The 25,132-nt window shown below is 43.8% G+C and overlaps 1 protein-coding gene across 1 annotated transcript in view; it reads right to left on the bottom strand.

Moving 5' to 3' along the window:
• CCDC3 (coiled-coil domain containing 3) overlaps nucleotides 1-25,132 on the bottom strand; it is a 64,476-nt gene that overhangs the window by 35,507 nt on the left and 3,837 nt on the right. Inside the window, exon 3 of the mRNA XM_081210774.1 lies at nucleotides 19,407-19,581. Coding sequence (XP_081066900.1) covers nucleotides 19,407-19,581 — 175 coding nt within the window. The remainder of the gene's footprint in view (nucleotides 1-19,406; nucleotides 19,582-25,132) is intronic.

Genomic DNA, 25,132 nt, shown 5'->3' with positions numbered 1-25,132 from the left:
TCTGTAATGAGATTCTAGAGGGGAAAAGGGCACCTGAATCGTGGAAAGAAGCTTATATTTCACTCATACCAAAGACAGAGACTGAAAAGACTCAACTGAAGAACTACCGCCCAATTTCACTACTTAATGTGGATTACAAAATTTTTGCAGACATTCTGGCAAAAAGATTTAAAAAAGTGTTGATGGAAAAGATTCATAAGAATCAAGCAGGCTTTCTCCCAAAAAGACACCTAGCAGACAATGTAAGGAATATAATAGACATTTTGGAAAAGCTAGAGGTGAATATAAATACTAAAGCAGTACTGATTTTTGTGGACGCGGAGAAAGCCTTTGACAATATCTCTTGGAGCTTTATGACAAAGAATCTTCATGGGATGGGGGTAGGCCAAGGTTTTGAGAATGGTATGGCTGCAATATATTCTGAACAAAAAGCTAAATTGATTGTAAATAATGTAATAACTGAGGAACTTAAGATAGAAAAGGGAACACGACAGGGGTGCCCAATTTCCCCATTGCTCTTTATTTCAGTTCTGGAGGTGTTGCTGAATATGATTAGGAATGACCAGCAGGTTAAAGGAGTGCAGGTCGGAGCTAAACATTATAAGTTAAGAGCATTTGCAGATGACCTAGTATTGACTTTGCAAGAGCCAAACACTAGTACGAAAAGGGTTCTAGAAATAATCCAACAGTTTGGCCAGGTAGCCGGATTTAAGTTGAATAAACAAAAAACCAAAGTTCTAGGAAAAAATTTAACAGATACGGAAAAGGAGAAATTCCAGGAGGAGACAGGGCTGACGGTGGTCAAGAAGGTGAAATACCTAGGGGTTTATTTGACATCTAAAAATGTGAATTTGTATAAGGATAATTATGAAAAGTGCTGGTCAGAAATCAAAAAAGATCTAGAAATATGGTCAAATTTGAAACTGTCAATGCTAGGCCGAATTGCAGTGATTAAAATGAATGTATTGCCTAGAATGTTATTTTTGTTTCAGACCTTGCAGATTCTTGACAAGATGGAATGTTTTAAGAGGTGGCAGAAAGATATTTCGAAATTTGTCTGGCAGGGCAAAAAGCCCAGAATCAAATTTAAAATACTGACAGATGCTAAAGAAAGAGGGGGTTTTGCCCTGCCGGACTTAAAATTGTACTATGAGGCAGCAGCCTTTTGCTGGCTGAAAGAGTGGATGCTCCTCGAGAACACAGACATTTTGGATCTGGAAGGTTTCAATAATGCATTTGGTTGGCATGCATATCTATGGTATGATAAAATCAAGCTGCATAGTGCCTTTAAAAATCATATTGTTAGAAAAGCATTGTTTAATGTTTGGATAAGATATAAAGATCTGTTGGAAAACAAAACCCCCAGATGGGTGTCGCCAGTGGAGGCTAAGGCAGTGAAGAAGCTCAATATGGAGGCCGGATGGCCGAAGTATTGGGAAATCTTGGAACAGGAGGGAGATAAATTCAAATTACAAAGTCATGAGAAAATGAAACATAAAGTACAAAACTGGTTTCAATATCATCAAACAGGATAGGAAAATTGGCTTTCAGGTGGAAAAATCAAAACTAGAGACCGAATTGTTAGAACCCAATACTAAGAATTTATCAAGAATGTATAACTTGCTGCTGAAATGGAATACACAGGATGAAACAGTCAAATCGGCTATGATTAAGTGGGCACAGGATATTGGTCATAACATTATGTCTGCTGACTGGGAATGGTTATGGAACACCGGTATCAAATTTACGGCATGTAATGCCTTAAAGGAAAACATTATGAAAATGGTTTATAGGTGGTACATGACCCCAGTCAAGCTGGCAAAAATTTATCATTTGCCTGACAACAAGTGTTGGAAATGTAAAGAGACTGAAGGTACCTTCTACCACCTTTGGTGGACATGCCCGAAGATTAAGGCTTTCTGGGAAATGATCTATAATGAAATGAAAAAGGTACTCAAATGTACTTTCCCTAAAAAACCAGAGGCCTTTCTCTTGGGCATTGTCGGCCAACTGGTGTCAAAGAGGGATAGAACTTTCTTTATGTATGCTACAACAGCAGCAAGAATACTTATCGCAAAGTATTGGAAGACACAAGATCTACCTACTCTGGAAGAGTGGCAGATGAAAGTGATGGACTATATGACACTGGCCGAGATGACAAGCAGAATCCGTGACCAAGGAAAAGAGACGGCGGAAGAAGAATGGAGAAAATTCAAAAGTTATCTTAAGGACTATTATAAACTTGATGAATGTTAGAGTGTTGTGGTTTTTAGGAATAAAGGGATACAGTGACATAAGGTCAGAATATAGAGATGACTAAGATGACAGAGGTTGGAAAGGAACAATTGGGAGTTGCTACAAAACTATGGACATTGGGATGCAGAAAGGGGGGGTATGGGGGAGTCCTAGAAAAGAGGGCTATGAAAAAATGTTATGAAATTATACGTGTTTGTATGTCTTTTTAAGTGTTTGTTTGTTCTTTAAAACTTTGTAAAACCAATAAAAATTTTATAAAAAAAATAAAAATAGAAAGTGAGTTGTGTTTGAAAAAGCTAAAGCAGAAATCATCTTTGTAGAGCCGTAAGAATGCCTTGGGGGATTTTTCTATAACTATCTTGAGTACAATGGTGGAGGGTACTTTACTTCTTCACATCTGTTAAGTGTTTTCAAAAGCAGAGATAATTTATAATGGGGGAGATGCATTCCGGTGGCAAAAGACTGCCACTGACTTGGACAGAATGAAGGCTTGACATGTTCATATGTCAGCAGTTTAGTTTAATATAGAAGGGTTTTTGTTAGGGAACATTACTTTGAACATTTTTAAAAGCAGGAAAGAGTGAATATGAAACTCTGTTCGGTGGATATATCTAATATCTAGCCCCAGTCTTGAAATGTAGCAAAGCATTAAGAAAAAGTATATTTTTTCTTTACGGAAAAACATCCTGTAACCACGTGCTCTGCAGTTTTAAGTATAATCTTCAAGTCTGATGGAAGGGGAGCGAAGCATGATAGGAGGGGCAGGAAGATACCCCTCCCACTTCCCCTCAACTTCAGAAGCAGGGCTATAATTAATATAACCTTCCCTTCCAAGTACAAACTCATTTGGCCTGAAGCCAGTTTGCATGGAGTGATAAGTGATGGTTCATTCTATGAGCAGGATTGGGGAGCTTGCTGGCTCAGCCACTCCCTTCCCTCCCACTTCATTCTCCCCCAGTGCAACTGGGATCAACAAGTCTCGGTTGGTAGACCATGAGACTCTTAATCTCAGGGTTGTGGGTTTGAGCCCCACCTTGGGCAAAGGATTCCTGCACTGCAGGGGTGGGACTAGATGACCCTCGGGGTCCCTTCCCACTCTCTAAGCCATGATGCCCAGCACTGTTGTTATGTCCAAACTGGGATTGTGGTTTATTTCTCTCTAACAAAACATCCTCAGCAAGTCAACATTATTGTTATGGCTCATTGCAACATGAAAACAATGAGTGCGTAGGAGGTGGATAACTAACTATATGTCAAAAACTTTTTTGGCTTTAAGATGGCAGCCTGGAAGGATGACCGTATTGTTTAATAACCATTTTTCTTGTGTTACAAAAGCAATTCAAAGCAGTAGTCTGCCTAATCTCATTTCAATTTTGTACTTTCCATTGTAAGGGATTTCCTTCACCCTTTTAAGACTACTAAAAGGACAAGTTGGTCAGCACATAACTATGCAATGTAGTTGAGCTACATAGTCAGCCATGTCCACAGAGTCATGAAATCCTATGGCATTGAAGACCTAGGACTCAGCTATGCTCAGTCAATTATATCGGTATAACTGCGTTAAAAACATCCGACAGCAGATAGCACTGTAGAGCACAAAACTATGCAATTTTACAATAAGGTGTTTTTTCTTTTGTTATAACAATTTTATTTATAAATTATTTATAGTGTTTTTTCTTGTGTGTAGTTCCAGCCACAGACCACCCCTGTACAAATATATCTGCCAAATATATCAGAAGTGAATCTTCAGGAAAAATAGCTTAGGAATTTCTAAGAACCTAAAAATGTCAAAACTTTTAAGTAACATATGGGAAATTTCTTAGTCAGGTTTTGATCCACTATTCTCCAGCATGTGTCTTCCATGTTCAGAAGGAAAAGGGATTTACACTCTTATGCTGGCCATGCCTGGGGTTTTTTGAGCTGTGCATGAGACACTGAAAAAGATGCAAACGCTCTTCTCTAAATTTCCTTTACTCTCTAGTCAGCAGGTTCTGCAGAGTTTTGAAGGGACTCTAAAAAGCTGTAAAAACTATTTTATCTAGGACTACTGTGGGTTCTTTATAGAAAAGGGAAAAAATGTGTACAAAATACATGCACAACCATGTACAACTAGAGTAACAATAGGTCCACCATGCTAACTTTAAAAGTCTGAGAAACTGGTGCATGTACACAGCTTTAATATAAGAAGTGCAAGGATCTTGTTTAAAACGGCTATGGAGATAAGGTGTTTCTTGTGCCTATGGGAAACCCAGAGGAAGGACTTCAGCACAACAGCCTTCTCCCCACTTGTGATCCTAGCAGCTGGTATTCACAGGCACTTTTGTTGGCATCCGTCTGCCTCAAGAGTGCACTTCCAAACCACTGGAGAATCATCAGCCCTGCTGTGGATGCAGAGGCTGGTAATGCCTACTTGCTGCCTCCGGCCTTGTTTTTGCTTGCAGTAGCAAGGCCAGGCAGCGTGTCTGGAGGTCCTGGGCTGCCCAGATGACAATGCCTTGCTGATGAGGTCCAAACGGAAAGAGAGCAATAAATCTGGCAGCAGCTTGGCTGCAGGAGTTGCCAGAAGGAGGTGTGCAAGACACCATCCAACTGCCTTAGGGACTCCACTCTAGATTTGTGTTAGGGTTTACTCCTTAACCTTTTCTTCTCCCAAAGACGTCCTGCAATGTAGCAGGTACAGATTTTTCCACAGGATTTACTCCCGAAGCCTTTCGCACAAATGGGTTTAGCCACAAGCTAGCAGAGGTTTTGGATCAGAGTTTTCCTTCTTCTAGATAGACTACCCTCCCAGGTTTATGAGCCCCATCAGCCCTTACTGTTATGTACTGAAGTTCTCACCCTGGGCCAGCAGGGGGATACTGTAGATAGTTATGCAAATAAGGGATCAAAAGTGACGTTCAGTGATTGGATAGTTTTAGAAAGTTGTTACAATTATGTATAGTGGAGCTCTATATAAGCAGGCTGGCTGAACCCTTCAGCTCAGTTCTGTTCTGGCCTCTGAATAAACAAGAGCTGTTTGAAGAATCGCTGTGTCTGATATGTTCACCCACAACATAACACTTACCTCCAATATTGGAGGTAGTACACAATCACCGATAGCTTTATCATCCATGAATTTGCCTAATCATTTTAAAAGACTTTCAAAGCCATCCAGGTTGGTGCCATTACTGCATCTTGTGGTAGTTTTGACTATGCACAGTATGAAGAAGTACACTTCTTTTAGTCTATCATGATTCTCCCAATACTCGGCCCGTTGTGTGAGCCCATTGTGTCTTCTGAGAGAGGGAGAAAAGGTTCTCAATATCTACTTTATCCACCCTCGGCATAATAATATACATCTCTATCATGTCTCCCCCCCCCCCGCCTTACTTGCCTTTTTTTCTAAGTAAAAAGCCCCAAAAGTCTCAGTGACATGGCAAAGTATGCTTTCCTATGCACAAATGTTGATGCTTAATTCTTGCGGTTACTGTCCTTCAGTTCAAGTATTTGTTTGTCCTTTCTGCCTGCATCACAGCATCTGGTGAAGCACACGAGAACCAGCAGGACACTCTGTCTCTGAAAACTACTGAAATTCTGCCAGTTGCTGGTAAACAAGACCTGCCGTGTCGCCTGTAACCCAATCATTTTCTTGTAGCTTCAGGGAGATGCAATCTCTCAACCCCAGACATATTTTATCCTGCTCTATGTATTTTGACATTTATATAAACCTCTCGCAATCCAGTTTGGCAAACATGTGAAATGGCTAATGGAAGATACAGATGGAACCTCTTAAAAACCTGGAGCACACTTCACTGGAGGACAATGGTTCCAAATTCACCCAAAGTAATTTCCTTTTCCTAATGTCCTCAGATAGAAGCAAGGCGCATAACTCCATGATCTTGGCGCATTCTTTGCGTCTCCAAATTCTCGGCACATTAAAAAGGGCAGAGCAAATCATGGAAAAATATGACAAAGTAGGACAGAAGGCATTGTGGTAATTGGGATTTTAAGTCTAGTGGAATCCCAGTTTATTTTCACATCTGGAATAGTGGGATATGTGTGTTTCTGTTTGCCTCTTGCACCAATCTTGTTTTTCAAGATGTCTATTATTTCCTAACAATCTGTTAAAAGAATAAATAAGCACGTTCTTTCCTTTAAATAGACATATCATGAGGAGCTTCTTCTTCTTACATAAATCTATGCGAAACTATACAAAATAAAATGAGAACCAGGCTTGTATAAGTTTGACTGAACCTATGGCTGGATCATGCAATTCACATTTCCATAGCCCAGTGCCAAAATGGATGCTTGTCCAATCAGCACAGTCTGAGTGGTGGCCTCCTTCTGGTAATGTGAAATGCAGTCTGTGGTTTCAGGCACAGAGGCACCACCACAACCAGGTCTCTTTACAGACCCTACAAGTGTCCCTGTTTTCTAGGGACAGTCCTGGATTCACAGAAGCCATTTCAGTTTCTGATTTGATCCCAGAATGCCGCTATTTTCATTGGAGAAATGTTGGATGGTATGGAGTTATGCAACCCCTTAGCCAAGGAGATAAGTAACTATGCAACCTTTAGAAGACATCTGAAGGCAGCCCTGGATAGGGAAGTTTTTAAATGTTTCATTATGTGTTTATGTATGTGTTTAAGCTAGTACAGATTTCCCTTGCTCCAATAGTCTGCATCAAGTGAGAATGGAGGGGTGCTTCACATTTTCTAAGAAGTGGTAACAGAAGAAGCATGACTGACTTCTGCTTCTTCTCCTACATGGCTGGGATGGAGGAGGAGATGTGTAGATATGTGTGGCCTCTCAACATGGGGCAAGGCAGGCATCTTTCCACATTCACATAAGAACCAGAAACAACAGGAAAGGAAGCAGTTGCTACTCATGTCGGATGTTTGAGGCCCAGGACTCTTGTCACCCTAGTGCAGGCTTCCTCAACCTCAGCCCTCCAGATGTTTTGAGACTACAATTCCCATCATCCCTGACCACTGGTCCTGCTAGCTAGGGACGATGGGAGTTGCAGGCCAAAAACATATGGAGGGCCGATGTTGAGGAAGCTTGCCCTAGTGGCACATAGGGTGTTTGGTTGCCTGAGGTGAAAGACGAGGTGGCACCCCTGTTGCAGATATAAATATTGCACAGTTTGAAGCAACTGGAAGCGTAAGAACTGACTCCTTTTGGAATAAATCATCGTCTAAACACGTAACAATATTATTCAAACTTTTACTGGCAGAACTCTTTAAAATAAAGCAGAATACAGCAAATGAAAGGTCCTTCTCTCTCCACGGAGCTGGTGAAAGGTGTGGCCAAAGAGTCTCAAGGGCTGGATAAAGAAGACTGGCAGGTGGTTTTGGCCCCCAGATTTGAGGTTCCCTGCTTTTGCTTGCCAGCTTCCCTGGTTTATCTTGTTGGCTACTGTTGGAGAAAGTGTTGGGCTGGAAGAACGTTTGGTCTCTCTTTAAATTTGGGGTGATAAGTAATGTTTAGAAACTAAAGTATGAACATCCTGCAACAACACATCACTCCCTTGTCATCTGCAGCTTAGCTACCCCAACTATTGTGCTTGTGAAAAGGAAGCCTGCTCTGTGTGACTGAGATACGCAAGCCCTGGTGGCATCGCTAAAGCCTTCTGGGAAGATCAGACATAGAAGATCCTTGGGTGACATAGTGCGCATTTGGCAGGATGTGTTTAAACTGCAGCTCTGTATAATTACCAGCAGCCTTAAGCAAAGAAGCAAAGTGTCTCTCCCCCCCCCCCCCTTATGAAAGAGTTCCCAGTTAACCCTTTGGAGGCCTAACATTTGTACAATGTTATCTCTTTGGCTGTTGGGTCTGCAAATTGCACACATTCCAGAAGCGAAGCATTCTTTAGTGTGCTGTGCCTGCAGGCTAACTTCTAAGGAGGCTGCAGATTTTTTTGCTCAGCCACATTCGAGAAATGGGTAGCAGTGATCTTAGTGCCTTTCACTTAAGAAACGCTTTTTTAAAATCCAAATTGCATTTACTTTAGCTTCTCACAAACCTGTTTGAGATCTCTGAGAGTGACAAGAGGCATATAAGTAAGAGGTGGTCTGGCTGGCTGTGATCTGACTGCCTTGCATTTTGAAGTCCAGGGTATAGGAAGCACATCCCAACACTGAATAAACAGCTACTATATTTGCACAATATCATTATCCATATATTTATATTTCAGGAATAATATAGCACTGCTTGCAACCATGTTGGCTGAACCATGAGGAATGAAGAGCACAAATTGGAAATCCCAACGTTCCAGTTCCTCAGTTAGCTTGTTGCTGCCAGATGCCACTTGAGTCTGGTTGAAGAAGAAGAGAAGAGTTTGGATTTGATACCCCGCCTTTCACTCCCTTTAAGGAGTCTCAAAGCGGCTAACATTCTCCTTTGCAAATGTAAGGAGTGGTGGCAAAAATGGACATGATTAATATCTAACAACCATTAATAATTAGTTTTCCTGTCTGAGGCTGTGTACACGTTAGCGGCTTGCAGTGCAGTGAGTTTGTCCACCCCACCAGTACATTTCAAGTCGCTTTCTTACACCAGAGAATGGAAGAGGATGTTTACCTGATTTGCTTCCCAGCCCTGAACTCCAATTCACTGACGCTGCCATCTGCACATGCTCAACAACTGCCTGAAATATACACACTTCAGCTGTTAAGTTGTGGGTGAACATATCAGATGACACAGCGATTCTTCAAACAGCTCTTGTTTATTCTCAGGCCAGAACAGAACTGAACTGAAGGGTTCAACCAGCCTGCTTATATAGAGCTCCACTAGAACGCAACAGTAACCATTTTCTGTAACTATCCAATCACTGAACGTCATTTTCAATCCCTTATTTGCATATGTGGACCTGAGTGAAAACTATCTACAGTATCCCCCTGCTGGCCCAGGGTGAGAACTTCAGTACATAACATCAGCTTAACCGTGGCTTCTGTTTTCCAATTGGATTGAGGGGAAATGCCTCAAGAAGCTACAGGATGCAAGTGGGTACAGGCCAATGTCACGTGTGCTTGGCTTCAAACACCTGCAGCAAGAGTCCACTGGAGGCAGAGCAAGTCGTAATATGGAGACAGCCTGAGTATCGTCACACACAAAGGTGCATTTGAGCTTCTGTTGTACTATTTATATAACTGTCTGGTCACAGTTCATGCCAAGGTGACATGGTAGATAAGGAGACAGATGGATAGGTTTGAATTCCAACTTGACCATGAAACTGATTGAAATGGCATCGCACCCATCCCTCCCCAACCTGGTCTCCTCCATATTTGTTTGGACTACAATTCCCATCAGCACCACAGCCAGCACAGAGCAGAGAAGGCTGGGAAAGGCTAGCCACCTCACTGAACTGCTGGGGAGATAGAGTGGTACCACTGTCTTGCAGGCCATTCTGAGCACCTCCTTGGAGGAAAAGTGGGATGCAGTTCTAATTAATAATACACAAACACATGCAGGTTAGAAAGTGTGCAGAAGGCATTTGTAATGCAAATTAGCATTCTGGTCAACAGAGGCTTTGCATTTGTATTACAAGGTGACGAGAGCGCTTCAAAGCCTTCTCTGAAAACAGCAACATTGTGTGGGAAGAATCAGCTCAGGCAATCCCATAAATTTTAATTATCTCCATCTGTGAATGCAGATACAGTATAAATAAAAGCTGCATCCACAAAAGGGAACATCCAACTATAAAACTCGGTCTACTTTGGAGGTTGATGCAGATTCCAAACATTCATCAGAAGGCATCCATTTTTGCTAATGTTAAGTGGATATATTTCTAAAGTTAAGCATAGCTCATGATAAGCAGGTTATTTTAATTATGGAAGAAAGGGCAAGCACACTCCAGTAACATAATACATTTACACAACCAGTTTAAAGGGATGTTGTGTCATCCTAACTTTCATGGGTTCCCTGGGAATTACATGGTGTTTGTTTGGGGTGCTTTTGGGAATTCTGTGTAAGTGATCCACAGTACCCTCAGGGAATCAAAGAGGTTCTAAGCAGAATTTGGCAATGTAAAACAGGATTTTTTTGCAGTCTTGCAACTAAAAATGTATTATGCTATTAACAATCATGTAATTACGTAGCACCAAACTTAGCACCAAACTAATAAACAAAATATAGGTGTAGGTATCCATAAATGAAGAGGAGGAAATCCCGGTGCTGCAAGAGATCATATCTTATGTAGCCCTTGGCTCCTCTTCTGCGCCACGACATGTAATTTGCACACACAACTTGAGTTAAAGAGGAATAAAATGAAAATAGTAACCTTTAAGATCTAGAACAGAAATTATTGCAGAATAATGCACATAATCCCAGACCTTTAAATAAAAAAGAAAGAAATAGAATTAGGATATGTAGCATTTTATTTTCTGAGGAGGAGGCAATCATCTCCGTAAATCTCTTCCTCTACTGGTGTTGCCACTTCTTAAGGGTTCAGATTGATGGCGGTGGTTTTGAAAGCATAACAAGCTTTAAAATGTAATAAATGTGAGGAGTCTTTATTTGCCTTGTGGTTTCTGAGCCTTCTGGAAGACACTAACATCGTGTATTCTCCTTATTCTTTATACTCATGCCAGATTTGATTCTGGGTATCCATTTACACAAAATCTGCTACCTTGCCACTGGCTTTTCGATCGCTGTCCTTTGCCCCTTCCTTGCATTCCAAAGTTGGTTTTCAATACATCTAAGAACTTCCTCACCAAATTATTCGGCTGTCAGTAATTATGGCTTTCACAATATAAAAGGTCCCTTGTCTACTGCATCTCCACCAATTATCAGTACCCATATGTGAGAAGATGCGTAATGAATGAGCAAACATATGTCAAGGAGAATGCGGGGCAGAACTGAAGGATCTAGCTATGAAAGAGAGCTCCTGCCTTCAGGCCCTACTTTGGGCTTCCCATGGACATCTGCTAGGCCACTGGACCAGACAGGTCTTTGATTCCATCCAACAGGCCTCTTCTTATATGGTTAGATTCTCCAGACATTTCTGCCACAGGTTTTAAAAACCTTTTCTGGGATCCTATGCAGAGCTAACCCTGTTCACATGTTGAAGACATGGAATAATCATCTCATGTGGCAGGAGACTGTAGCTGCGCACCCACTGCCATGTCCCCATATGCCATGGGCTGGTTGGATGCAGAGGAATGGGGGGAAGAAGGCTAAGAGCCCAGGCAGTGAAAGCTCTCCAAGTGCCCCTATTTCCCAGGGACGTCCCTGATTTAGAGAAGCCATCCTGGTTTCTGATTTGATCCCGGAATGTCTCACTTTTCCTTAAGATGTCCCATTTTCATTGGAGAAAGGTTGCAGGGTATGGCGTTTTCTGACCCCAGAGCCATCTGAAGGCAATCCTGTAGAGGGATTATTATTACTTTATGCTTATTTACTTTTATTATGTTTTTATATGTGTTGGAAGCTGCCCTGCATGGCTGGGGCAACCCAATCAGATGGGCGGGGTATAAACAGTAAAATTATCATTATGGAATGGGATGTCCCTATTTTCATCTGAGAAATGTTGGAGGGTATGGAAGTGGTGGTGGGAAAACAATGAGTGGTCAGAGGGAGAAGACTGGGAAGAGGCGGTATTAGAAGCTGAAGGGGCAACAGGGCTTAGTGAGCAGGGGGAGTCTGTGGCAGAGAGAAGTCCAGAATCAGAGGCAGAAGCTGAATCAGGCAAGTGGGAGGAGGGAGGCCAAGAGAAAGAGATGAGTCAGGCTGGTGACGAGTCATGAGTGTATTGCAACAAGCTCTGCCCCCCCCCCCCCCGTCTTCCAGAGCCAGAAGAGGTGTGAAAAGGGCAGAGGAGAGGTTGAGTTGTCAGTAAGCTCCACTGCTACAGACATGGTCCCTAACTGCCACTGAACCCGGGGGGGGGGGCTGGCTGGCTGGTGCTGCATATAGGCATGAGCCAAACATACACGTCCCACCTCTCCTATGTCATTCAATCATTGTTTTCCCTTTTTCCCTTTTTGAGTTTCAAACTTCTGAGCAAATTAGGAATGTGCAAGCAACTGCAGCATCCTGGTGCTGTGGTGAATCCTGGACGGATCAGCTGCACAGACCCCCCTCCCAGGCATCCTGCCCTGGGACTCCCCTTCACCCAAATGCACAAAATGGGGAGACTCTTCCGATTTCAGAAGGCATCACCAATTCAGCTCAATGCCTTTTCCCCGTCCATGTGAGAATCCAGATAGGAAGGGGCTTTGCAGGGAGTTGTTTTTGCTCCGGTGGACCCCTCCCCATCTCCCCAAATCCCCTTCCTCTCTAGGAGTCTAGCCCAGTTCATTTTAAGCCACAGAGAGAGCCAAGCTTTGGGATAATATCTCTCTGCATCTCTTTCAAAGCAGGAGCCAAAGAGGAAATGCCTGCTCCACACACAGGTGGCAATGAAGAGCAAGGCAGCAATGCAAAGAAACTTGGCAGGAACCGAAGAGGTTTGGACACAGAGCAGACCCAAATGCTGGCATAGCTCAATCAACAGGGGTAGCACAACATTTCTGTGTTATGCAACAGTATATCTGGCAATCTTTTATATCATTGCAAATGTTAACTTAGGCTGCAGTCCTAACCTAATCATACTTCCACGGGAGCAAGTCCCATTGAACTGTTAAAGAGACACGTACAGGATGGCACGCTTAGGCAATGCCAACTTACCTAATAGGAAGCCTCATTGAACTGACCGAGACTTACTTCTGAAAAATAATGCACAGGCTTTTGTTGCCTGATATCTCACTGATAGGTGGGTCTATGCAGCCACAGTGTTGAAGTCTCATTCATGCTAAAGAATGCAGGGAGAGAAGCTGCTTGAAAGGGTGAATTGCATGGACAAGGTAATGATTGTGTTTAGTTAATACATAGACTATCTAACCAAAATTAAATGAAGGGGGCGTTTCTTACTGTAAAATACAAGAGAAGCATTTTGGCTACTGCATCAAGTCCAAGTCATGTCAGAGGGATAATGGCAGGAGACACAGAGCTAATGCCAGCAATTTTGCTCATACTACATCATTGCGGTGCTTTTGGCTTTCCAGGCTAGCTGTTTTTATTTCTGTGAAAACTGAGGTCTCCCTAGAACTGCCGCATGAATGCACTGGCTCTTGATCTTTTGCACAGCACATATGCCAAGTTTGTTTAGTTAAGAAGACAAAAGAACATCAGTAAGACCATTAGCGTATTTATGAAATGGGCTTAGCTCTCAGCATGTCTGCTATGAGCAGAGAGAAAAAGGTTTCCAAGTTTGCCTGGTGGTTTGGCCAACAGGGTATTTCCCAAACATCTGGAAAGACCAAGCCTGGCCTCTGCTACTGAAGCAAATGCTGCACTCTTTCCATTCAGAACAACATCTTACAGAGCAATCCCAAGCCCAGCTGGTCAGGAGAGGGGTGTAGTGGAGCAGCACATCCACCCCCATATCTTCTCACATCAGTCGGGTCAAAAGTTGCCGGGGGGCGGGGAGCAGGGGACAGGCAAAACCAGCCTGATCCCCTCAAATAATGACCGCAACTCTCCTGAAGAGAACCACAACTAAATGGACAAAGAGGTCTTCAATCAGAATCAATTGCATGAGGAAGTCTATAAAAGAACAGCAGATTATGGACAAATCCAGTTTCAAAAGCCCAGCAGCACACTTATCTTAAAAAGAAAAAAACACAGCCCACTGTTCACACAAATAATGGTTTGCTTGTTTTTTAAGGATTGGGCATTCATTGCTATATAGTCTTTATAAATAATAAGCAGCCACTGTGTAGCTGTAGTTCTTGACAAGAGATGTGAAAGTGGAACTAGCATAAAAAACACAGGAAGTTGCTAGAGAAAACATAAAGGTCCTCACATTTCCACACTCTCCCTCCCTGGTTGGGTCAGAATATCTCCTGACCTTTCAATCAGCATAAGCAGCTGTTTGACGACATGACATGACTGACAGTGCTAAAAACCAATGGAGAAATCCTGTATTTTTAATTGATTGCTTAGTGCCCTGGCGTGTCTTCCTTGAGACCCTTAAAGAAAGCTGCAGGGGCCAACTGGCCTTAATCTCTCTTGTGATCTCTCTGCCTCCAGGGCTGGGAGAAAGTGTGTGCTAAAATTAGCTGTGTGTTTTCATAAGCTTTGGGAAGATTTGTCCACATGTCTTTGGGCATTCCATAAACCCCGACCCAGCCTCTTGAAAAGTGCTGAGAAATAGCAGCCACTTTAATTACTACAACTTCCCACTGTGGAATCTTTTATATATTTTGCAGAACTATAATTCCCAAGGCTCCCCAGGAGAAAGCCATGGGAGTTGAAGAATATTAAAGGAGTTAAACTGGCTGAAGTTTCTATGTTTTTTTAACAATTTGTTTTTATTGCTTTACTTCTTACAGGATAAAGAACATTTATACATCAAAAGAAACTTGCCACCCCATAGCTATGATACAGCACAGATTAAAGCCATGTAATACAGCAGATTCTCTAATACAATAAAATAAAAACAGCACAACATCTGGAATCAAACGAATCAAAAGATTTTATATTCTATAGAAAGATTGGTTCTGTCTTGGGCCCGGTCTTATTCAACATATTTATCAACGACTTGGATGATGGACTCAAGGGCATCCTGATCAAATTTGCAGATGACACCAAACTGGGAGGGGTGGCTAACACCCCAGAGGACAGGATCACACTTCAAAACGACCTTGACAGATTAGAGAACTGGGCCAAAACAAACAAGATGAACTTTAACAGGGAGAAATGTAAAGTATTGCACTTGGGGGGGGGAAAATGAGAGGCACAAATACAAGATGGGTGACACCTGGCTTGAGAGCAGTACATGTGAAAAGGATCTAGGAGTCTTGGTTGACCACAAACTTGACATGAGCCAACAGTGTGACGCGGCAGCTAAAAAAGCCAATGCAATTCTGGGCTGCATCAATAGGAGTATAGCATCTAGATCAAGGGAAGTAATAGTGCCACTGTATTCTGCTCTGGTCAGACCTCACCTGGAGTACTGTGTCCAGTTCTGGGCACCACAGTTCAAGAAGGACACTGACAAACTGGAACGTGTCCAGAGGAGGGCAACCAAAATGGTCAAAGGCCTGGAAACGATGCCTTATGAGGAACGGCTAAGGGAGCTGGGCATGTTTAGCCTGGAGAAGAGGAGGTTAAGGGGTGATATGATAGCCATGTTCAAATATATAAAAGGATGTCACATAGAGGAGGGAGAAAGGTTGTTTTCTGCTGCTCCAGAGAAGCGGACACGGAGCAATGGATCCAAACTACAAGAAAGAAGATTCCACCTAAACATTAGGAAGAACTTCCTGACAGTCAGAGCTGTTTGACAGTGGAATTTGCTGCCAAGGAGTGTGGTGGAGTCTCCTACTTTGGAGGTCTTTAAGCAGAGGCTTGACAACCATATGTCAGGAGTGCTCTGATGGTGTTTCCTGCTTGGCAGGGGTTTGGACTCGATGGCCCTTGTGGTCTATTCCAACTCTATGATTCTATGATTCTATTCTATGATTCTATGAAGTTTCTAGCATAGAAATAAATGCTATTTGTTTTGTCTGGCTTCCAGGCTGCAGTGTGTGTGTGTGTGTGTGTGTGTGTGTGTGTGTGTGTGTGTGTGTAAGGAAAAAACTACAGTACCCAGAAATGTGGGGAAAATGTGCTTCAAATGTGCTTTAAAGCATAGTGTGTACACAGCCTGTGATTAAGAGCCAATTGGCCCATGCCGCAAAATCACATGCTACCACTTCAGCCTACCAGAAAGAAGTCTCATGTTTGTGTGCCCTCAAGGGTGCGGAGTCCGCAGGGACCTACAGTGGTGCCTCTGGATGTGAATGGGATCCGTTCTGGAGCCCCATTCGCATCCTGAGCAGAACGCAACCCACGTCTGCTCATGCGCGGGTCGTGATTCACCGCTTCTGGGCATGCGCGTGATGTCATATTGAGGATCTGCACATGCACAAGTGGCGAAACCCAGAAGTAACCCATTCCATTACTTCCAGGTCACCGCAGAACACAACCTGAAAATGCTCAACCTGAAGTGTCTTTAACCCGAGGTATGACTGTACTAGTATGGAGTAACTGCCTCTCAGTCTAACCTGCCTCACAGAGTTGTTATGAGGATAAAATAGGGGAAAGAATCTCCTTGAAAGAAAAGTGGGACATGAATGTAATAATAGCATATCCGTCAACTGTCCCAATTTGAGTAGGACATACTGGAATTACAGAGGCCATCCTGGTTTCTGACTGGATCCCAGGATGTCCCATTTTGGCTCCCATGACAGCATGGCCTTGAAAGATGGGCATCCCAGTTTTCCTCTGCAGCATGTTGGAGGGTATGGAGACCAGCCCGGGTAGCCAGTTGCTGTGTCCAGGACAGAAATATTAGCAGCAATCAAATACAGGGCTCCCCAGCACTGCAGCCAAATGAAACTGTCCAGAAAAAACAAAAACCCTGCAACATGTTATTTTGATGCATTCTTTGATTGACTCTTATGGACTCTTAGATCCCCTTTTACCCTGTCAGCTGCATACAAGATGATGGATTAATTTTGCCCTCTAACTTGATTGCTCAAAAAGAGTACAACTGCTAACGCTTAAGGTGTTTACTAGGCAGTGACGGATGACTACCATCTATGCCTCAGGAGAATAACAGTGTCCCTAAAATATCTAGCCAACAAGCTCCCAACCAGCAAACTCATTCCAAAAAGAGGTTTTTGTTATATTGACTTATTTTAAAATACTTGCCACCTACCCTTCATTGTTACAGGCAATCTCAGAACAAACTACCAAACTTAAAATGAAACAGGTTCTAATTTCCGCCAAGCTCATTGCAAAACACACAAAAAAGGAAAGTGCTCATTTGTGATGATTCCTTCCAGAGGCATAAATTTGTGGAACCACAGAAGCAGCTTTTTCCTTAGCCTTTTCCATGGTGTGATGGTGCTGTTAGGAAGAGGATAGTCTTGTGGTGTTTGCGCTTGCTGCTGCTGCTGCTTTCTTTTCACAGGCAACATGAATATTCATACTGTATAGTAAGGAAATGCTTACTATAAGGGAAACTCAAATGTTTAACAAAACCTTTGTTTAACAAAACATTTGCTGCTATACTCCATGGAAGGAGTCTTGCTTTTTTAAAAAAATCATGTTTTTAAAATTAAAGAATATACACATACCTCCCCCCCCTCTTGCAGCCCAGAAGTCAGCTATATCTTCCTACATAGCAATGAGCCCTGGGAGCTGTAGTCCAAACCATCTGGAGGAAGTCAGGCTGACTATATTCCAATACTGAACTGGGCTTTCTGAGTGTCATGGCTTATGTATCAAAAACAGCAGCACCATGCGCAAAAAGGAGGTACCAGCCAGCTTGAGGGGAACCCCAAAGTTTGCAGTACTGCAAAAAGATGTTTAGGTTTCTCACCCTAAGGTGGGGAAGGGGTACCAAAGCATCCACCATGAGGACTGATCATGCTCAGATGCTGACTGACAGTTTATAGGTTGCAGAAAACAAGGGGCAGATGGAATGGACTATCCAGGAAGAAGGTTTGGCTGGCTGAGTGGCTGAAACATAAAAAGAAACACTCAACACTGCAGCATTTTGTTGCAGGTCCCGTGTGAGTGTGTGTGTTACAATTGTAAGTAATTCTTACAATAGCCTTGCAAAGTACAATTATTCCTAATACTGCAGATGGAATGCTTTGGCTGAAAAAATTATTGCCTCTCTGATGAAGTTGCTTTGTGGATGACAGGCGTTTTGGGCTGGGAACCATACACTGGAAGCCCATTTCTCCTCTGCTGAAAAAGGAATCCTTGGAACTGTAGTTTACCCCCCACAGAGCTACAGTTCCCAGCACCCTTAAATTACTCTTCTCAGTGTGCTACCAACCCTACCCTGGAATCTGCCCCTGGAAAATATGATGTAGGTACTTCTTATGGTAAGTCATACACTGAATCCACTTTTTAAATGTCTGCGCAAAAATATTCTTGAGTGCAGGACATAACACGTTTAGAAATGAGCACTAAGATCTATCCAATGTTTTCATTATTCAAGGAAAATATTTGCAAAAGGAAGAAAGGAGCATGGCCAGTGTGCTTTAAGAACTACAAATATGTGCCTCAAAGCCACTATTTAAGTATCAATTCAAGCAGCCGTTTCCCTGCTCTATAATCTGCTCACAGCTGCAAGAGGTCAGGGAGCAAGACAGCTGCAATTCAGCTTGTAACACTTTTGTTCCTCAGTTTCCAAGGCTGCCATTGGGAGTTTTGACATGTGTCCTTCCATTAGGAGAGTTAGTGTGCCTGATTCATTTCTAGTACAGAGCCATAGCACCTTATGGTACGATTCCCCCAGGAGAGCTTTGGAGGACACCAGATGACAAATAATGAGCAGACCTGGATTTATTAATTCTGGATTCATTCTAAATTGGGAAGGCGAACGATGTTCTCTTCTTCCTCTCCACACACTTTGTCTAAATGTTTAGACTGCAAGGAACCTGACGTGTTTTTTTTGCTTGCTGTACTACATAAAGTGCCTACATAAAGTACTACATAAATAAGCAGACCACAACAGTTCTTTCACTGAGATTCCTAGCGCTGCCCAGAGGCGGAGCTAGCTGCTCTGGAACCTGGAGCAGCACACATGCTGTGCACCCGGGGGTGGGGCGAGCATCCCGGGGGTGGGGGATGTCAACCCCCCCCCCCCGGGATGACAGCCTGGGCGGGCCACACCTACCGCATTCCCCTTCCTCTGCCAGTGGTGCCACCTGCACTCTACGATTCAACCAGTATCATACCATGTGGCTTCCCGCAAAGACTCCTGGGAACTGCAGTTTGTTAAGGCTGCTGAGGGTTGTTAGGAGAAGACCCCATTCCCCTCACAGAGCTACAATTCTCAGTTCCTTTTCCCAGGTAAATTGTAGCTCTGTGAGGGGAGGGGTGTCTCAGCACCTTTAACAAACTACACTTCCCATGATGCTTTGGGGAAAGCCATGATTGTTTGAAGTGGTATGACACTGCCTAAAATGCATGGTGTACGTGGGGCCAGTGTTCAAGCTCCCTGTCATAAGATAGTGTGGAATTTGACTAATAAGATGTTCCTCTCAAACACAGGACTAAAAGCAAAGCCAGCTCAACTGTTCATAGTCACCTCCTGGGAGAACACAACACCAAAAGTGCCTTACCCTGCTGTCCTCTTGCATCTCCCAGTCACTAGAGAAGGCCATGGAATGCTGTCCTTGAGTGCAGTTGGAAAACTGGAAAAGGCTTGAAAACATCCGTCTGTTTTCTTGGGTATCTGGAAATATTGCATCCTGGAAATTTACTCCATGTGGAAGGAGGTTATAATTCTCATCCATTCTGAAAAAGAAAACCAGGGATAAACATTAAGTAACTTGCAGCACAAGTCATCCATCTCTATATAGTGTAATGAGACTGACTTTCAGCAAGGCACACACTGCCCTGGTTGACACATCATGATAAGCCATTATGACTGAAACCATGGTTTATTGCGCATGTGTATCTCCCGCCCCTGTCCTGTGCAGGGTCTGGACAGCTCAAATGTCCATGGTCTGCTGTGTCACCCAACCCAAATTGTATTCTTCCTGATTTATTTCTGTTTTGCACCCGGTGGTTTGCTTGGAACTAACACAACATGGTCCAGGTTCAGGTGAGAAGTGGGAGAACCCACACAACTATGGTTCAGCAGGACATGCCCCCCCTTTTCTATCTTGCACTTAAATACCATTTCTGTACCAGGTAAAGTACTGGTAATTTTTAGCCCCCCTGATCCCCCGACCTGTTCCATATTTTGCCCGACCAAAGGTGGCAACCCTAGTTCATATGGAATGGGGAGAGGCAGTCCTTGAGGTATTGTGGTCCTGAGCTGTTTAAGACTTTATAGGTAATTAAAGATGGCATCAGGTTGGTTTCCCTTAGCTACAATAGTACTTCCTAGACTGGCATCGGTAGTCACATGGGAAGGATGGTGCTAATAGAGGGGTGTTTGCTCACAATTCCTATGTTTAGCAAGGCAATGAAGGGCTGGTCCATTGGGGGGGGGCACAAGGAAAACAGCTTGCATATTGCCCATTTTGCTCCACTGACACATTCTGAGAAACCCGCTGAAAGGTTCTGTGCCATTTGAACTCTTTCCCAACAGGTGAGAATATGAATGCTAGTTGTGTTTCCATTTCCTAGAAGGGCCTGGCGTTGGTAGATCAGAGTGAGTGATATGAAGAATAATCACATGGGGAGAGAGAGGCATATGGGCCCATTGGGAAGAGGAAAAGGGGCCTGACCCATATTTGTGGCTTTAACAGCAGCTTGGAATACTTATTTTCAGTTTTGGGAAATAAGCAGTGTCCCCTGTTAATATCTGCACGTAAAAACTACTCCCATCTTTGTCTCAACATTTATTCCCTCTTGCCATTATATTTCTGTTTTCAGCCCTTGAAAATGGCAAATAACATAGCGGATCCCACCTCTCTGGCTACCAATTGTGGCGAATCCCACCTTCATATATTCTAATTATAGCCACTTTGGGTTATCTGTTGGTTTTTGTGTGAAGGTAAAACTAGATACTTGAAGATTCAAAGAAGTTGGACAAATTAGAAAGATTTATTTTAGAGAACAAAGTTGGTAAAACAAAGGATGTGTCAAAAGATAATGTGTTTTCAGGAAAACAGTTAACTTATTAATAATAATTATTATTATAATTACCGTGGCTCCATGGTGTAACGGTTAGCACTCTGGACTCTGAATCCAGAGATGCGAGTTCAAATCTCAGTGGAACACAACTTTTCATCAACTGTGTGGATGACAGTTGGTTACAGTGTAGTGCTATTGCGGATTTGATTCCATATGGGACACTTGCATATTCCTGCATTGAAGGGGGTTGGACTAGATGATCACCAGGGTCCCTCCCAACTCTACAGTCCTATGATTCTATACTAAACTCTAGTGGGTGTTTCAGGCTTCTAAACAAGGTAGTAAATACTCAGCTTCTTTTCAACTTCAGCTGCTTATTTTCAGTTAATACTCTTCAGTTCGATGTTACAGGTTTCCAGCCTAGATGGCCGATGCTCAGCTTCTCTCCCGTTATTTCACTTCAGCTCCTTCACTTAGTGGTTGTGTAGGTGTTTCAGCTTAACACTTTGGCTCCTAAACAAGGAGGGACTTTCCATCAGTTTCCCAACCTTTCCTCACTCCCACTCCTGAGGTACTTCCATCCCTCTTAACTGGTCTGGGAGCTTCTCTGTCTAAAGGATCCCTCCCCTCCTGACTGACAGGAGACCCAAGGAGACTTTATCCTCACAGACTCTACTTCTCCTTGTTCAAACTCAGCCTGCCCGTTACTCCTGTCTGAATACTCTCCCAAGATACTACACTCGTCTTCGTATCTAAGCTCAGAGACCTTTTCTCTAGCTGTGGATATTCTGCTCCTCAGAGTGGATGTTACACACATAGACCAGAACCAACTCTCCAATTCTCCCTCCAGTTCTTTCCCTCAGGGGCATTAGACTCCTTGAAGGTTGTGTTTACTTCACAACCCATCCATCGGCAACCAGACTCGGCACGGCTGTTTGTGGTGGAAACTGATGACTCGGATGTTGCGGTAGGGCCCAACCCACTGCAGGCCAACCCCCAGTCTTTGGTGCTCTTTCCCTGTGGGTACTACTCCTGAAAATGTCAACCGGCAGAGCGGAATTATGACATTTGGGACAAGGAAGTATTGGCTATCCAAGTAGCATTTGAGTCATGGCATCATTTGTTGGAGCGGGCCCGTTATCCAGTTTGGATGGACAATCGGAACCCAGGACAACTCCTGTCAGCCAAGAAGCTGAATCAGCGCCAGATCTAATGGTCCCAGTTCTTCTCCCACTTTGGGAGCTGCGGGAGCAGCAACAGTGGGACGCCTATGTGCAGCACTGGTGGCAAGAATTGGCTGACCAGGCTAGACACTCTCCTCACCACTGGATGGTGCACCAGGACTTGCTGCAGTTTGGGGGCCATTATTATGTGCTTCCTGGTCCACAGCGGGGAACTGTTCTGCGGTTATGCTATGACAGTCTACCGGCAAGGCATTTCAGACGCTTCAAAACTCTTCATTTGGTGGCCAGGGACTTTTGGTGGCCTTGTCTTTGGGAAGAGGTGGAGCAATATGTGGCTTCCTGCCCAGTCTGTCATTGGGCTAAAGACATCCCTGGCAAGCCGGCAGGACACCTTCTACCTCTACCAATGCCTGAATAGCCCTGGCAGACCGTGTCACTGGACTTTGTCATGGACCTGCCTTCATCCCAAGGGGCGACGACCATTTTGGTAGTGGTGGATACCTTGACCAAGATAGCACATTTTCTCCCTTGCACTGGCCTCCCCTCAGCCCAAACAAGTGCAGACCTCTTCTTGAGAGAGGTGTTCTGCCTGCATGGTGGTATCTGATAGGGGACCGCAATTTACTGCTCACTTTTGGCAGGCCCTTTGACGGGTTTGAGGGTGCCACTCCATCTCTCCTCTGCCTACCACCCCAACTGGATGCGCAAACAGAACGTGCAAATAGGATCCTGGAACAGTACCTGTGGTGCTTTGTCAGTTTCCATCAGAACAACTGACTCTCACTCCTGGCGGCTGCTGAATTCTCTTATAACAGTGCTCTCCCCACTTTGACATGCATCTCCCCATTCTTTGCCAACTATGGGTTTCCCCGCTTCTTTTCCCTGCTGTCATCTCCTTCCATGCTTCCGGCAGCAGAACAGTTTTTGCAGGAGCTGCGGACCATCCATTGGGTTCTCCACAAGCAGCTCCAATCGGCAAAGGAGGATTACAAGCATTTTGCTGACTGACATCAGCAAGCCCCTGGCAGTGGGGGACTTGGTCTGGCTCTCCACCTGGCATCAGCCGGTCCAGAACCCTTCACGGAAACTGGGACCCCAATTCCTCAGTCTCTTTCCTGCAGGCCAAGATCAACCCAGTGGCCTGCCGGGTCAAGCTCCTGGCTTCCTATAAGGTATACCCAGTCTTTCACCATGCCTTGCTCATCCCTGCGGTCCCTGCGGTCCCTGCCAGTATGCACCAACCGGAGCTTCCCCCTCTGCCACCCGTCTTTGTGGAAGGGGAGCCAGAATTTGAAGTGGCACAAATTGTGGACTCCTGTCAATGCCAACGTCTCTTGCAGTATTTGGTGGACTGGAAGGGCTACGGCCCTGAGGAACGCTCATGGGAAGATGCTTCGTATGTCCATGCTCCCCGGTTGGCCTGACAGTTCCACCGTTGGTTCCCCCATAAGCTGACACGCAGCCGGCGGGTCGGGGGGCACCTTGCGGAGGAGGATAGTGTCATGGGCCAGGAGTCAGCTTCAGCTGCTGAGCAGCAGCCTGAAGGAGCAGAAGGCAAAGTAACTCCACCTGTTGCTGACCAGCTGCAGCCTTCTTGCTCCTGATGAGAACCAGCTGGCCTCAGCTTTCTTAAGCAGGGTTTCTAGCCTTGGTCAGTTGCTGGAAACAACTTTTGTCCTTCCTGGCCAGACCTTGCTGCTTCTTGCTTCTCGTAACCTTGGACCCTCGGCTTTCTTGACTCCCGGATCGTCTGATGACATGAACTGAGATGCTTCTGACCTTTGGACTGGACTGGACCTTGCATATGGACTCTTCCACCAGGCGAGTACCTCCCTGAGACTACAACACCCACAAACAGAGTGAATGCTTATTCATTAGCCAACATGAATCTTTCCGCAAAGAAATCTGTCGTGTATTATCTAGTTAAGATTCCTGCATCGCAGTAGTTGGACTAGATGATCCTTGGAGGTCCCTTCTAAGTCTACAATTCTATGATTCTATGAAATAAGGGTGGTGGTCCAATAAACAGGCAGTCGGATCAGGCAGTGGAGGCTTACTGTTTTCCAGATGCACAGTTGCAAAACTCTGTCATGGAACTTCTCAAACTACAATTAAAGAACACATTCATCACCTCAGATAATCTTTAAAATGAAATGCCGCTGTTGAGTCACCAGACTTCACAAACACTTAAACACAGAATTCCATGTGTAAGCAAAAGAGAGCCACATACAAAGCTGGTTTACATGGATAAGCATCCAGTTTCTGTCTCTTCCTTTCACTGCGGTCTATAAGAATATCAGGAATTGTGTTTTGTCCACTGATCAGTTGGCTAACTGCAAAACGGGGCTCTTGCAACAGTTGCATAGGAGAGAGGCTTGGACAGATGAAGCTCAGCAGGTGAAAAAAGAAAAGAAAACCAACCACCACCTGCTTAAATCCATCCTTTTACACAACCATCAAAGAGACGGGAGTCCTGTCTTCCTTTGCAGCTGATCACCACAGTAGGAATTGTTTGGTAGGAAGTTGCTATTCACGTCTCTTGCTGAAGGACAAGCCCAGCCATGGGGTCCTACATTCCTTTCCAAACCCATAAAAAATCTGCATGTGTTGACCAATTGTGACATAACATCTGCCACGTGCTGGCAGTCACAGAACCATTTCCCAGAGTCATCTTATGTATTGAAATACTGCATCTCAACTGGCCCATTAATAAACTCAGGATAAGGAAATTAAAATTAGCAAGGTTTGCCACCTTGGGCTCCTTTGGGAGGAAGGGTGGGTTATAATAAATTTAATGAATACATAATAAATACACAATAATCTGAATTTTAACCAGAACTGGTTCTAAGTATACAATCTTCCTAGGAGAACAAGACGTATAGTAAGCTTAAGTTTGAAGTGAAATATATGATGAATAAAACAACGTTTTGAGAGAGACTGACCATTTTTAAATGTTTCCCAGACACAAAAAACTACAACTGTACTAAACAAACTTTAATAAGTTGTATTTATTAAATACTCTCTCATCCAATGATAATATTGAAATGAATTTATAACAGGAGAAGTCTTGTGTCCCA

Source organism: Podarcis bocagei (genome assembly GCF_964188305.1).
Source record: "Podarcis bocagei genome assembly, chromosome: 10".
Lineage (NCBI taxonomy): Eukaryota > Metazoa > Chordata > Lepidosauria > Squamata > Lacertidae > Podarcis > Podarcis bocagei.
This window is presented reverse-complemented; position numbering and strand designations above follow the sequence as displayed.